The following is a 15746-nucleotide window of genomic DNA, read 5'->3' as shown; positions in this document are numbered from 1 at the left end:
CCAACTTGAATCATGCAAACAAAGCATAAGACAAAATGACATGAGATATGCATTCACAATATTTATATAGATATTGACATGTATTTACTATTTTATTTACTCTATACATTGGAAATTGCAATTACGAATAAGTCTTATAAGTTGTTTTAATTAAATAAATCTGCCATAAGACATTCAAAAACTAAATAAAATGGATTGTCAGTGGTTGAAATTATCGGCTAGGTAAGGTGGTGCTTAACTATTATTAGGTAACGTAGTTTACATACTCAATGTAATAATACTAATAGCATCCTCCCCTAATGAACTCTGCCCATTTTATTAAAGTATCTGTAATAAAGAAGTTGACATTCAATATCAATTATATAGACAAAGTGAATATCGTTAAAAGCTTGAGGTTTAAAATATATAATCATTTCAATAGTGTCTATTTTTGTTATGAATTCTACTTGTACCCATACTTTAATCAAACAGTAATTAATTTTATGCCTTGTTTTTTTCATGATTGTAGCTTAAGCAAGGGCATCACTGTTGTTAATCAGCTGGACACCTCAAAATTTGAGCAGTTCCTTCGAAGAATTGTTACTAAGTTGAAAATTCAAGATGCTGATATTTTCACTGAGGAAGAGCAACTGAAACTGCAAAAAATATTTAATGTAACTGAAGAACAACTGTTGTTATCTATTAAAACTCTGCTCTATGTATTTAAGAGACTATTAAAGTTTGTCTTCATGCCAAAACATTTGAAAAATGATTTGGAGTCATCAGGATTTTTAAGTGACAAAGCTGAAATTATTTTGAAAACATGGTCCGTTGAAACTAAAACAATGGTCAATGAATTAGACACTGAAACTCAAAAACATCTGGAGACTTTAAACTTTTCATGGAGAGTTAATGCGGAATTAAGTTCAGATTATCACAAGAAGAGTAAAGTTCCAAAAGCTTACTTGAGTTTAAGTGGTGGTGATAATGAGACAGAAATAGAATTTACACATCCAGAGCTATACTCAATGTTTCTTCAGTTTGAATCCATCCAAAATGAATTGGATAATGTAATTTAGTTTAATACCTATGTTTGTTTGTATCATAATTGTGTCCTTGTTGGTAATTAATAAAATTATGCAAAAAAGTAATTTTTCTTGTTCAGATGGCATACAACACATTCACTGCCAAGAACATGTATGAGTGTTTATTTTCATTTTGTACTGGAAATGGGGCGCCCGGCACCGAAAGTGTTAAATTAATTTCTAATTGGTTTTACAACTACCTATTAGAAACCTAGTGTTATGTTAGATACTCAAAACAGTAATCCAAAAGTATATGTAAAAGAAAAACACCGAGCTAGCAAATAGGAGAGATAGGAGAACAAAATCTACCGCGAACACGAAAACTTTGAGGAGAACTATTTCTTTTACTCCAATGATTAAGGCATAATTAGAGTGACAGAGATAGTCATTCGAAATGTCCTATTTTCGCGGACGCGGTTATAGTTAGAGCGAGAGGGCTATAATTGCTTTTTGTTATTTTTAACGCCCGGAATTTTCTCTATCACTCTAATTGTCTCCTCTATTCCAAACTCTTTCATTGGAGTAAAACAGAAAGATCCCCGCAACTAGCGAAGTTTGGTTTTCGCGGTAGGCTCCTTAGGCCTTCTGTAAGTCATATTGTTGCTAAGCCAAGAGTTAATTAAAAAAATAAATAAACTGAAGTGGTAAAATTCCAAAATATATCGCGTGTTCGTTTTTAAAAGTCCCTTAAACATGCTTAAACACACCTTGACCGTGTAAACACTTTTTAAATTTCCATAGACAAAATGATAGAATGCAAAAAAAAAGTGACGTCATAGACGAGACTAGTATTCACATACGTCAGAGGTTTTGGCAACCCGTAGGTGAACTATTTTCTTCATTGTTGACCTTTCCTAAATCTTAGGTGTAATTATTTCATCATTAGAAGTGCTTTAGCTTTACCATTTATATCAAGTGTAGATATTTTGACAAAGCCTCAACGATGGACTCGGAAGACGATACAAAGGATGATGTGGATTCTGGGAACGAATCGAGCGGAGACGATGTCGACTTTGTAATGGACGAGACCCACAGTACTAGGGAACGACAGGTGGAGCTGGATGAATACCCGTACGAGGTGCTATCTACAGAGGAAATAGTCCAACATATGGTTGATTGCATCAAAGAAGTGAACACTGTCGTCGAGGTCAGTATGTTAGTGATAAACAATGGGGCGATTGAATGAGGTTACTCGTCCACTGGACTGCCACAACAGGATCTTTTGTGTTGCCCTTATACTTTGTTGCACTTAATCTGATTATACTTCTCAGTCCATCATCTATAGTTATATGGATCTAAATTTCCTTTGTCTAACAGATAAAACTGATGGCCTATAAACCTAATTTCCTCTTATTGGTAGAAATAAATTGTTCTAGTTTTTTAGACAAGCATACAATGTTTACCTATGGGAATTCCCCACCAGAGATTCAGTTCATGTGTGAAGAATTCTGCTGGAGTAGGTATATGACTCATTTGTTATTCTGAGTAATCAACATACTGATGATTATTTTCTCTTTGGCATTTCTACTGATATTTCTTGTCTATGATATTTATTTGAGTCTTTCCCTTCTTTCACTTTGAGGAGTTTTCCTGCATGAATACAATGTATGTTTCTATGTTGATGCAGTAACAAAATATAAGTAAAGATACTAGCACGATTCATATATTGTATAAAGTTAGTATTTTCTACTCTCCAAATCAGGCAACAAATAGTCAACAGAATTCTTTTGTCATGCTAAAGTGCATTTAGTGCAGGGGTCACCAATTAGTTTCTTTAGGGGGTCCGGTTTTTAAAATAAAATGACTATCATGCTCTGTCCCTACTTGACTTCATTAAATATAGCCAATGTAGTGTACTGCACAAAATAGGTCATCTCTGGACCATGGTCTGCTATGATTAATGAATGAATTATGATAAAAGAAATAATATTAATTACTCAAAAACATAAATTTAACCTAATATTATATTCATATGTATTATAAAATGTTTATACATATTACTAGCAATGGTACCTCAAGTACTTGTAATCAAATCCACAAACTATGGTGTAATTATTTCATGCTATATCCCATAGCCTATATTAAATACCTATTACTTTGTTTAAAAGGTAAGTTTTAAATTTATACTGGAATTCTGAGGCTCTTTGTTGACCCAATATTGAGTCAGCAAGATTTGCGATGTTAATTCACACCAAGAAACCTCAAGTTGTACCATTATTTTAAATAAATGAAAATAATATATTAAGTAAATTACTTTCACATTTCTAAAAAATGTAAAGCAGTGAAACTTAGGGGCATAGCTATGGTTAATAATATAAATAAAATAATTTCAAATAATATAATATAAAATAATAATAAATATACATCAAACTGTGTCAAAATATTTTCAATAATGTTAATATTCAGAGAGGAAAATGAGACTATGTTTGTATGGAGAAGCAGCCGTCCCCTTTACTCATAATCACAAACAATAAATCCAATATATGTTTAATTAATGGTTTAAAGAAATCTCGTAAAGTCACAATTTACTTGGTTGGCACTCCAACACAAGAGCACACTTCGCTGTGCGAATTCACGCCAGCTTTCGCCTCACGGAGCTCTACCTCCATACAAATTTATTAATTGTGTCTAACTTGAGAAGACACTTGGAATGGAATTGATGAAATAATATATACTTTATTAGATGTATACTGTCTCTAAATGTCAAATTCCACAAAAAACTATGATATAAAAATAAAACCAACAAATACTAAAATTCTTTAGAGATGTAGAGGGTCTCCAAGACTTGAATTCTTATATAAATAATTAAATCAGACAAGAACCGAATGAAGTGTCTCACATTAATACCACTCAAAAGTAAAGGTACATACTTATAACATGTAGCCTGTGTAAGCTTAAACAGACAGGTCTGCACAAACAGCACCTGTTCACGAGTATGACGCGTATCTCAGCCATCGCCTCCCTCAACCTTCATTCGGGAAAGTGGCAACTCGATCAATGACGCCACTGTAAGTAAAGTAAAGCGAGAAAGACATGTTCAAGCTGCCGGGTTGTATTAATATATATAATTTAAAAAAAAAAAGAGATACAACATTTGTGCTTGTATTTTACATTAAAGACGGCATAGCGCCACATAAACGCGACTACATAATATTCGTAAGGAGTATGCCTACCTATTCGTTATTCGTTATTCGTATTCGCGGGCTGGGTTTCCGCAACTCGACGTCGCAATTCGCGCCTATTTTGCGTGATGGTGGGTTGACGGCACTACTCCTGCCAACCCAGCTCTACCAGGAAGCCTAGCAGACCCTTGATGTTGCCGACGACTTCTGGGAGAGACCCCGGAGAACCGAGGTATTGTGCCCGGTATTCTGCCACCCCTGGGCATTCAAGAATGACGTGGGCGGCTGTTTCCTCCTCCTCCATGCACGCTCTGCAGAGGGGGCTATCTGTAACACGTAGGGTTAGTAGGTGTTTGTTTAGTGGGGCGTGGCCGGTTATGGCCCCAGTCAAAAGCCGGAGCTGTGGCCTCTTCAGCTGTCTCAGCCTCCTCGACAAACCGGGGTCGATTGTCGGGAGGGCCTCCTTCGCCTGCCTGCACGTGCCTAGGTTAGACCAGTACTGTTGGTGTTTTACCTTGGTGTTGCATCTCAGCATGTTCCGGAGCCAGGCATAAGGCAGAGGTATGATTGGCTCCGGTCCTGCCACCCTCAGTTCCGAGCCACCTCTCGCCAATATGTCGGCTGCATCGTTCCCTCGCGAGTTGCTGTGTCCCTTAATCCACTGCAGAGTTACGCTGGTGGTGGTGCTTACCTCTGATAGAGCCTTGTGGCATTCGTAGACTAGCCCTGAGGTCAAAGTATAACCTTGCAGAGCTTGCAGTACTGACCGACTGTCAGAGAGTATGCGGATGGGGTAGTCCTCTACTTTCCTTGAGACGATTGCGTGTGCTGCCATTATGATGCCCATACATTCTGCCTGGAAGACTGTGTTGCCTGCCTACCTATAAAAATAACTAAGTTACAAGCTTAAATTTAAATTGACTTAGAGATGTAAAGCTCTAAGTCTCCGAATCATTAAAATAGGTATTAAAATAAAATAAAATAAAACCTTAGAGGTGTATAAGGTCTCTAAGTGTCCAAAACTAAAATGAACTAAAACAATACAATCAAGCGAGAACATGATGGTCTCTTGTGTCAGTTCTACTGGACACTAGTATAGTTATTTCACAGAAAGAAAACGAAAACACTATTGCTAACATTTTTATTACACTACCAAGATCAAGCTACTGGCTGAAAGGCATCTTTATCATCTATAAAATCATTAACAGTATAGTATGCCTTGCTTTACAAACAGCTCTTAACATGTAACTTAAATTTGTTAAGTGGCAAATTCACTATATCAGTGGGTACTTTGTTATAAAAAGTAGGTTTGGTAAAACACACGGTTGCATTTTGGCAGTCCAGTACACATGAATTATATATTTTTAGAAAGATAAAATATCCGTCTTTTGTTTCATGTAAGATTCAATTCAACCATTTATAAAAGAAAAATAAATAATTAGGGATCAAAATCATGTTGAACAGGTTGCATATTTTTTGCATGCATAAAAACACAGAGTATCACATAGAATTATGCAAAACTGAGACAGCAAATTGCGTTGAACTATATTGTAAATACTTCAGCAATAAATAAGCTATCACCCTATATATGTGAATAATATGCGATCTTTACCTATAGCTTTTTTATCATGGCTCATGACTTCAGTAACCAAATAACGTGTAAAAAAAAACTCCATCGCCAACAGTACTGACACAACCTTCCTTAATTCAGATCTTCTTGAATTGTTTCTAATATAAGTTAAAAAACTGGTTGATTGAAAATGTATTTTACAACCTAAAAGAGTTTTTTCTGGAATTACCAGTTTTATAATAATAAGTTAGTCAGCAAGCTAGTATAATTAGTAGTTTTAAGATCATATATATTGTATGCTCGAAACGGGCAACTGTTGGTTCGATATCTCCTGTATATGACATTTTATGTACACAGTTAACAATGAATAAATACTTTATTTTACTTTGGGTAGTTGGGTTTCAAAAAGGTCTCATGTCTAATGCAGTATTAATTTTCCAGATACCAGCCACAACCACCCGCATACTGCTAAATCACTTCAAATGGGACAAAGAAAAGCTCATGGAACGTTTTTACGACGGCGACCAGGATCAATTGTTTTCCGAGGCTAGAGTCATAAATCCATTTAGAAAACCAGTTATACAGAGGCCAAAGGTATTCATTTAAATACTATAACGTTTTTAAATATTTTTTTACAAAGTTTTTGTGTTATTTATTTTATACTTTATTTAGTTTATTCTGCCCTTGCGTGTGTAGGGAGTAAATTAAGAAAACAAGTTCAATCTGGTCACATTACAAGTATACGTTATCCAGTCTAGTTAAATTAATCTAAATGTAGCATATTTATGTAACTGATGACCAAGCAATTAAAGAATGAAAAGTTGCAGACTGTTCAAGATAAAATATTTGACACAACTAGTTTTAGAAGTTGAGTAATAATTTGGTCATGTCTTTATTGTGACTATGCAAATTTGATTTAGAACGTGTTGCAGCTGCCCAGGCGGACGTCGACGTCAGGAACTGAAGAGTGTGAAATATGTTTCACAGTACTGCCAACGGCGGTAAGTTACCATACTTAGTGTGTAGAAGTATTTATTGAGGTCAGCGTCATATATAGTCGATGGGTGGGTGGAGGACAGATATGCCCAAAAAATATTCCGTTACGAATAAAAATATATATAACATTTGACTGACATTTTATTAAAACATGTACCTTGGTCGAAGTATTTTTTAAATTGGATAAAAAATTCGCTCGTTCTCTGAATTTTCCGCTAGCGTCGGTGAGTCGACTTGTATATCTAGGTACTTATTTTAAACAATGGGGGAGAAAAAAATACAATTATCATTATTTACATTACAACATTTTGTTGTAAATAATGATAATAGTCATTTTTATCTACCTACCACTATTAACCTTCTAACAACAACCAACTGCTATACTTGATAGTTATTGATTACTATTGCCAGTTACGTTACATAGACGTGAAAGTTAAGATGTTAAAGTGGTTCTCATCACTGTTTATTATTTATTATACATACCTACTGTACCTCTGCACAGCATTAGTCGAGCAGGCTAGAACCTAATAGGCTAACTTTAGGTATATGTAAATATTATTATCTATTTATTGCAGAGGCTATTAAGGTTCATTGGACGACAAACACTTCATAATCGTTAGATACATACAGTGATAAGATCTCAACACATTGTCTACCATGTTTTCATAATAATAATTTGCATTTCAACACTTTGTTTATTTCCAGATGATGACGGGTCTGGAATGCGGTCATAGATTTTGTACACAATGCTGGTGCGAATACTTGACTACCAAAATAATGGAGGAAGGCTTAGTAAGTTTTTTTATTATTAAAATACAGTAAAAAGGCGAATAATACTACATTACTACTACGATCTTGCATTTTTTCGAAAAAGTGTCAATTGTAATATAAATAGCCGGGTCCACACAGAGCGAGCGAGCGAGCACGTATGTGCGAGGCAATGTTCTCACGCACAAACCGGCCAGTGAGGCCGGCCGGCCGGCGAGGCACGTCTACACTGACACCGGTTTATGCGTGAGGAGATTGCCTCGCGCGTATGCTCGCTCTGTGTGGACCCGCCTATTGACTAATTTTAACAATTCGAAAGTACGAGTAAACAAAAATAAACTACATAGATAACTATTTGGATTCAATGATATGACGACGTCAAGACGGTGACGTCTAAAGTCCCTGTAAATTTGTAAATTTGTGTAGGCCATTTTCAATAATCAGTAGGTAATACCTATTCGTTGACATTGAATATCTTTCCAAATACTTGTCACGTTTAAGAAAAACGAACTAACCTAACCTAACTGACGTCATAACGTAGTGATAAAGTTGTTGTCGATGAGTATTGTGTAATGTGTTGTTGTTACAGGGTCAAACTATAGCGTGTGCGGCGCACGCGTGCGACATATTAGTCGATGACGCGACTGTGATGCGACTGGTGCGCGACGCGCGCGTCAAGCTCAAGTATCAGCACATTATTACCAACAGCTTTGTGGAGGTACATTAACATTTTTAAGGAGACTGTTCAGTTTTAATAACTAAATTCATATCAGAATCCCAAAATAGAAGACCAAACCCGAAAATAGGTACTTCCGATCAGGCGGATCCACATCTAACAATCCGTCTCGCGAGCGAAGTAATGAAAAGCGGCCAAGTGCGAGTCGGACTCGCCCATGAAGGGTTCCTTTATGACGTATTAAAAAAAACTACTTACTAGATCTCGTTCAACATTTTACCACTTTGGACACACATTTTACCACTTTGGTAGTGTCTCTCGCGCAAACTATTCAGTGTAGAAAAAAATGATATTAGAAACCTAAATATCATTTTTGAAGACCTATCCATAGATACCCCACACGTATGGGTTTGATGAAAAAAAAAAAAAAATATTTTATGACTTATTCAAAAAACTACTTACTAGATCTCGTTCAAACCAATTTTCGGTGGAAGTTTGCATCGCAATGTATATCATATATTTTTTTTACATTTTTCATTCTGTTATTTTAGAAGTTACGGGGGGGGGGGGGGGGGGTGGGACACACATTTTACCACTTTCGAAGTGTCTCTCGCGCAAACTATTCATTTTAGAAAAAAATGATATTAGAAACCTCAATATCATTTTTGAAGACCTATCCATAGATACCCCACACGTATGGGTTTTATGAAAAAATATTTTTTGAGTTTCAGTTCTAAGTATGGGGAACCTCCAAAATTTATTGTTTTTTTTCTATTTTTGTGTGAAAATCTTAATGCGGTTCATAGAATACATCCACTTACTAAGTTTGAACAGTACAGCTCTTATAGTTTTGGAAAAAAGTGGCTGTGACAGAATCGGACAGACAGACGGACATGACGAATCTATAAGGGTTCCGTTTTTTTGCCATTTGGCTACGGAACCCTAAAAATGAGGCAACGTGTCCGTGTGTGCGTGTCTTCACCCACTAAGCTTCACGCGGCAATGTCTTCGCCAGGCGGCTCATTGTGTGTGGACCCGCTTGCATAATGCATGCAATGATGGGTAGATTGTATGTTTCTAAGAATATTGTAACATTTTCACTGCTGAATGTACTATAATGTTGCAATGATGTGGATGTCTTGTACAGTGCAACCGGCTCCTCCGCTGGTGCCCGTCGCCGGACTGCAGCAACGCGATCAAGGTGGCGTACGTGGAGGCGGCGCCCGTCACGTGCCGCTGCGGGCACACGTTCTGCTTCAGCTGCGGCGAGAACTGGCACGACCCCGTGCGCTGCTCGCTGCTGCGCAAGTGGATCAAGGTACTACTGTGCTGTCTTATGGTACCCTAGTGCTGACTATACTCGACTCTCCAGCTCATTTGAACGGCATTCGCCTGTTCTGTACACACGGAGCTCCGCCATATATGTATGAGAAAATCAGGTTGACAACCTCGTTGTTAGAAATTGCAAGGAGTCGTTCACTGTTACGTCGCGACAAAGCCATATTTGTGAACACTGCACCCTCAGATCGTTGATTCGATGCCTTTTTGGCCAGAAAACACGAATAATATTTACCATGAACCTTAAAACTACTAATAATCTAATTGATACCAGACTCGTTCGAAGATAAATTATGTAGGCAGTACAATGAAAAATGTATGGACGCAGATTTGTTTTGCAATTCATTAGGCCTCTTTAAAAGAGCAGTATATTCTTTTCTAAAATAACGGTTAAAAGTTGCAGCAACCTGATAATAGGTACCTATGATTTAAGTATTTTCTCAGTTCTCTACATATATATATTTTTTTTATATATAAATTTACGCTTTTGTTATGTACGCTATAAGTTTACACTATTATTTTTTTTTCAATTGTACATCGAATAATTTAAAATTAGGAAACTATAGGTCTATAACGAAATCAATCCATAGCTATTAGCTAAGTTGCTCATATGTTTATTTTAAGACTGTTTGTTTCTCAATAAATTAAAAAAAAAAAAGATAACAAGAACATAAGCCTTGAAACTCTATCGTATATTCACAATATTAACACTGTCTTTTGTCTCCAGAAATGCGACGACGACTCTGAAACATCGAACTGGATAGCGGCGAACACAAAGGAATGCCCGAAGTGCAACGTGACTATCGAAAAGGACGGCGGCTGCAACCACATGGTCTGCAAGAACCAAAACTGCAAGGCGGACTTCTGCTGGGTCTGCCTCGGGCCCTGGGAGCCCCATGGTAGCAGCTGGTACAACTGTAACAGGTATGAATAAATATCCATATCAGAGATAGGTGACGGAAAAACGATAGCTATTAGCTGAATTCTAAAAGACTTGATTAAGGAGGTATTATTTGTCAAAAACCTCCCTTAAAAACATCAAAACACATTATTTTGGTATTTTTCGCCCAGATACGACGAGGACGAGGCGAAGGCGGCCCGCGACGCGCAGGAGCGGTCGCGCGCGGCGCTGCAGCGGTACCTGTTCTACTGCAACCGCTACATGAACCACATGCAGTCGCTGCGCTTCGAGTCCAAGCTCTACGCCTCCGTCAAGGAGAAGATGGAGGAGATGCAGCAGCACAACATGAGCTGGATCGAGGTAACTTCATACTCTACTCTTTTAAGGACACATACGCACATTTGGCTGCATAGTCAATTACTATGCAGCATAAGCGACATGAATTGGCTAGTTATTTCTAAGCGGATAGAGGTACTTCCAGCTACTTGGACAGTAAAAAAATCAACGATGATCAACTCTGGCCAACGTGGGACTCGAACCCACATCTTTGGATTGCCGGTGCAATGCATTACCAATTGTTAGTTTTTGTTATGTGGTACGTTCCACAATAAAAAAGGAAAATTATTATGCTCTTATACTTGTCAAAATTACCGTGCCATGACAATGACATTCCCATTGGTTGCTTTGTCACACGTGTTTTTGGAAGGTACAATCCTCAACTGTGCATTTCTCCAGAAACTTCCTGCCTCGCACAGCTAAACTGTGGAATGCACTGTCCGCGGTATTTCCGGACCGATACGACCTTAAAGGCTGGCAACGCACTTACAAACCCTCTGGTGTTGCGGGTGTCCATGGGCGGTGGTAGTCGCTTACCATCAGGCGATGCGTCTGCTCGTTTGCCTCTTATATATTCTTTTTTTTTGTATTCTAGGTGCAATTCCTGAAGAAGGCCGTAGACATCCTCTGCCAGTGCCGGCAGACGCTCATGTACACGTACGTGTTCGCGTACTACCTGCGCAAGAACAACCAGTCCGTGATCTTCGAGGACAACCAGCGCGACCTGGAGTCCGCCACCGAGACGCTCTCCGAGTACCTGGAGCGGGAGATCACAAGCGAGAACCTGGCCGATATCAAGCAGAAGGTCCAGGATAAATACAGGTATGTCAACTATAGTTTGGCAAGCCATTTCTGTCAGTGGAAAAAGGTGGTAAACTTAAAAAATTTAGGCGCGTTAGGTTGTGCTCTCAAAGAAAATTTGATTTTTGCGCCTTTTTCTACTGACAAAGTCAAGTTTGCCAGAGTATGTGTTTGTGATTGCTTTACTCCTTTTCAACAATTCTACCGAGTCAACTAGGCAACGAATGGAATGCTATACCCCGTTTTTTTTAGATTAGAAATTTTATAACCTCACAAGTAGTGATAACTTTCTTCCTCCAAAATTAAAATCTGAGTAACTATGCACTGAATTATAGTGTCATATACATATTATTGTACCGCAATATTAGATATTAGAACCTAATTTCGGAAGAAAAAGTAAATTACCACTACTTTTGAGGTTACAAAAATTCTATTCTTAATAGCGGGAAGTATCTATTTGTCATAAGCACATCGATAATTATTATAGGTTGATACAGAGGTACAGTTACTCATATCACAAAAAATCCCAAATAATTCGTTCGGTTAATTTCATTCGATTTTAGTAAACTAATTTCCACTATGATTTGATGATGATTTGAACCAGATGATTTTTTAATTTCAATAAATTCACTATAACGACTATATTGGTGGTCAGTTAATAAACTTTAGTTTTCAAAGTTTTTTTTTAATACTACGTCGGTGGCAAACCATCGAATGGCCCGCCTGATGGTAAGCAGTCTCCGTAGCCTATGTACGCCTGCAACTCCAGAGGAGTTACATGCGCGTTGCCGACCATAACACTCCGCACCCTCGTTGAGCTCTGACAATCTTACTTACCGGCAGGAACACAACATTTCATTTCTGGCTTAGATTTGCTTTGTGTACGATTGTCCTATATTATGATATAAATGCCATTTAAATGGTGGATACTGGGCCTCGGTCAGTGCCGCAGTACACAAACTGGACAGTAACCGCGGATGACGTCGCACGAGTAGAGAAATCTATGAAGCGTGGGAAATATACCGGCTATGACTGGCTCAGTATCGAACACATCTCTTTCTATTGTTTAATCTTTATGTAAGACATATTTGGTGCGTCTGCAGATACTGCGAGAGCCGGCGCCGCGTGCTGCTGCTGCACGTGCACGAGGGCTACGAGCAGGACTGCTGGGACTACACAGAGTAATCACCTCTCCCCTCACTCCTCACACCTCACACGACTGAACTAACCACAGTATCACATCTGTGCTCGAAACTCACACTAAGATCAAACTGAGGAAGATCGTTTATAAGGTAAAACCGTCTAAAAGCTCTTTAGTTGCTTCTCTTTCATTTGTACAGATGGTCAGTATTGCAGAATGAGCGAAGCTCTTCCTACCCATCTGTGGGACGGGATTATGCAAATACAAGAGTTCTTGCCCTCTGTGACGGTCTACACCAGGGGTCTCCAAACTTTTTTACCTGAGGACCATATTGCACCTCAGAAACGCTCGGGCCACCATCGGTTTTTACGCCGGGAGGGGAGGGGGTCTAGTTGATGCTGTTTGGAACAATTCCACTCAATGAATGCTGGAGCCTGGGATCCTTTGGCAGCCTCCCGCGGGCCGGACCGCGGGCTATCGCATCGGGTGTCCGCGCGCCGGATTCGAACGCCTCGCGGGCCGGATTGGGCCCGCGGACCGGGGTTTGGAGACCCCTGCTCTACATAAAAAATATGCCGGTCTTCCTCATTTCGATTTCCTAGTTATCTCTGGCCGCTTGTCACGTCCTCAAACGTGAAAGCGCGGCGCGTGAGTAGTTCTCAGCACAAACGTTTAAACCTGATACTCGTACTTGGTCAAACATAATCCTCTGTACCCATACAGACTGCACGATTGTCCCTGTTCGATAATTACTCATCATTTACGTTGCCGATTGTTTTGATTATTGAACTTAATTGTCAAATTATTATTTTTTTATTCACCGACTCAAATAAACAGATATGACAATTCATTTAATAATATTATGTCGTTTGCCAATCATGATTTTTTTTTCCATACATCTCATGACTTACGGATGATTGCATTGGAATTAAAAATGAATCCGTGTTAATTATCTCTGCATTATATATTGAAATTTTTACTTTATTCTTTAACTGAATGTTTTTGCGAAGTTAGACGTTCAAACAGCTTTTAATAAGTTTATCTGACGCGTTCACGGTCAAATTGTCTTTAATAAATACATTCACATCTAAACCTAATAACACACTTTAAAATAAAGAGATGCAAGATCCAACACCTTGTGTTCGTTTTGAATGTATTGTATGTAAGAGTTTTATTTTTCTAATAATAGTTCACCTATGTATACACTACCGGTCAAAAGTTTAAGTCCAAACCTTGTTTTCGGTACAAATAAGTACTTTTATGCGATATTTTTTTGCACTTCGGATGTCAATTTTGTTTCCAACCGATCCGTTATTGTTTCCAGACACAATGTTCGATTAGTCAGACACAATTTACGTATATTTCTAAACAGATCTTACCCTAAAATAACAACGGAAACAATACCGGATTAGTTGAAAACAAATTTCGACATCCGAACTGGAATATTGCTCAAAAGTACTCATGTACCGAAAACGAAGGGTGGACTTAAACTTTTGACCGGTACTATAAATTATATTAAAATATGTATAAAATCATTTTTTGTATTATACGATGATTCATAATTATACATACATCGCTGTTTAGGGACATGTTTTGCTGATGTAAGATCTCATGTAATTTACATTTTAAATGTATATTTTCACGTGGTGAAAGATATATTTACTAATACTCTCATTTGGTACTTCTATCATTAAAAACTAGTTTAAAGTGTACAATGGTAAACCAACACTGCTCGTACTGTCAGTAACGCCATTTCATTCTAAAGTTGTATTAACGCTAATTCATATTATTTTGTTTTGGAATTTGAAACCATTATCTTTTAGTGCAGAATTTAGAAGTTTATTTTAGTCATATTTTTATTTAGAAATGATAAACATAATTGAATGGACTGGAATGCAAGATTTGTAATGATAAAAACTGTCTGTAGTCCTCGAGAATTTCCTGACACTTGTTAAAATGTACACTCGATGTTCGAAAAAGCCAGAGCCGAGTCGTTTAGTCGATGTCAAAGTGTTGGACTAGTAAGTATAGCTTGTAGCTAGTAACTAAACAGTTGTCCGGGGAATTTTCCGATGATATGATGCTACTACAAAATCTTACTATTATTTTCGATGTTTAGTTTGACTGTGTAATAATAATTATCGTGTAAATCGTATTAGCGTAGTGTAACATTTAAAACTTCGATGATACTTGTTTGATAATTGTATAATGACCTCATTTCCCTCGGGATTTAGAATAATAGCGTTTTGTTACTTCATTTTAGCTTTGGCTTGTTAATTTGAACTAAAAAAAGTAGAAAACTAGCATGAAATGGCACAATATAGAGTTGCGATGAAGAAACATAAAAATATATTTTACCAAAAATCCTATTTTTGTTATTAGAGTAATGTTTATGAATACGAAGGTAAGCTGTTCGATCGAAGTTTAGTTTCGGCGGCGTCGTCGCCCATCAATAACCTTTCCCATAACGTACGTAGCGGTTAATAGTGGTATACAGACTCGACCGGTGCTGCTCGCCTGGACTGAGGGTCGTTAAAGAAAATAAGTGGCGGCTAAGTTAACACTAAATGTTTGCAACTCGGGATTCGCTGTTTCATAAAAGTTAAGAGATAAAATCTATTTTTGAAAGTCTAGTGAATTCAAGCTTTTTGTACAATAGAACTCGCGCTACATATCTGATAATTCTGTCATAAATATATTAAACGATTCGTGCATAAGTCGGTTGCACTGCCAGTAAACGTCTAAAGTAAATTAATGTATAGCTTGCGCATGAGTGTTCACATAGTGAGCGCGTGTAGAGTAGAAGGTCCTGGCTCACAGACTAAGCGAACATACCAGAGTAACCCACGGTGTCGCAGAGTAGCTAAAGGACCTAGTTTCGGAACACACTTGTACATATAGACGCTATATAAATATTTATATGGTTAAATTGTAATTCACATTATGACAATGGTATTGATGAGCATCGTGTGTGTGACTATGTTTAAGGACACAGTTGGTTAAGTAAGAATGAATAAATAGTAACATCGACTA

The 15746-nt window shown here is 37.7% G+C and overlaps 2 protein-coding genes across 3 annotated transcripts; both read left to right on the top strand.

Annotated features, from left to right (window-relative positions):
* The first annotated feature begins 45 nt into the window (after nucleotides 1-45).
* LOC133526792 (COMM domain-containing protein 10-like) lies at nucleotides 46-1130 on the top strand. Its single transcript, XM_061863572.1, has 2 exons — nucleotides 46-222; nucleotides 509-1130. Exons 1-2 carry the CDS (start codon nucleotides 191-193, stop codon nucleotides 1056-1058), a joined length of 582 nt encoding a protein of 193 aa, XP_061719556.1. The 5' UTR covers nucleotides 46-190; the 3' UTR covers nucleotides 1059-1130.
* Nucleotides 1131-1847: 717 nt separating this feature from the next.
* On the top strand, nucleotides 1848-15746 carry LOC133526790 (E3 ubiquitin-protein ligase ariadne-1). Of its 2 annotated transcripts, none has more exons than XM_061863571.1 (10): nucleotides 1848-2211; nucleotides 6198-6350; nucleotides 6689-6757; nucleotides 7458-7544; nucleotides 8110-8238; nucleotides 9344-9514; nucleotides 10262-10458; nucleotides 10606-10795; nucleotides 11367-11593; nucleotides 12676-15746. In XM_061863571.1, exons 1-10 carry the CDS (start codon nucleotides 2008-2010, stop codon nucleotides 12755-12757), a joined length of 1509 nt encoding a protein of 502 aa, XP_061719555.1. In that variant the 5' UTR covers nucleotides 1848-2007; the 3' UTR covers nucleotides 12758-15746. The 2 variants fall into 2 exon arrangements, with proteins under 2 accessions (XP_061719555.1, XP_061719554.1); XM_061863570.1 differs by having other exon boundaries at nucleotides 6677-6757.

The sequence above is a fragment of the Cydia pomonella genome, chromosome 17, assembly GCF_033807575.1.
Source record: "Cydia pomonella isolate Wapato2018A chromosome 17, ilCydPomo1, whole genome shotgun sequence".
NCBI classification, from domain to species: Eukaryota; Metazoa; Arthropoda; class Insecta; order Lepidoptera; family Tortricidae; genus Cydia; species Cydia pomonella.
Note: the sequence above shows the minus strand (reverse complement) of the source record. Positions and strands in the feature narration are given on the sequence as shown.

Excerpts from the sequence above, each read along its gene's own strand:
- LOC133526792 (XM_061863572.1), top strand. The coding sequence starts at position 191 with ATGGATTGTCAGTGGTTGAAATTATCGGCTAG. Across the intron at positions 223-508 it reads TGGTTGAAATTATCGGCTAG|CTTAAGCAAGGGCATCACTG; the intron begins GTAAGGTGGTGC and ends TCATGATTGTAG.
- LOC133526790 (XM_061863570.1), top strand. The coding sequence starts at position 2,008 with ATGGACTCGGAAGACGATACAAAGGATGATGTGGATTCTGGGAACGAA. Across the intron at positions 2,212-6,197 it reads AAGTGAACACTGTCGTCGAG|ATACCAGCCACAACCACCCG; the intron begins GTCAGTATGTTA and ends TTAATTTTCCAG. Across the intron at positions 9,515-10,261 it reads TGCTGCGCAAGTGGATCAAG|AAATGCGACGACGACTCTGA; the intron begins GTACTACTGTGC and ends TTTTGTCTCCAG.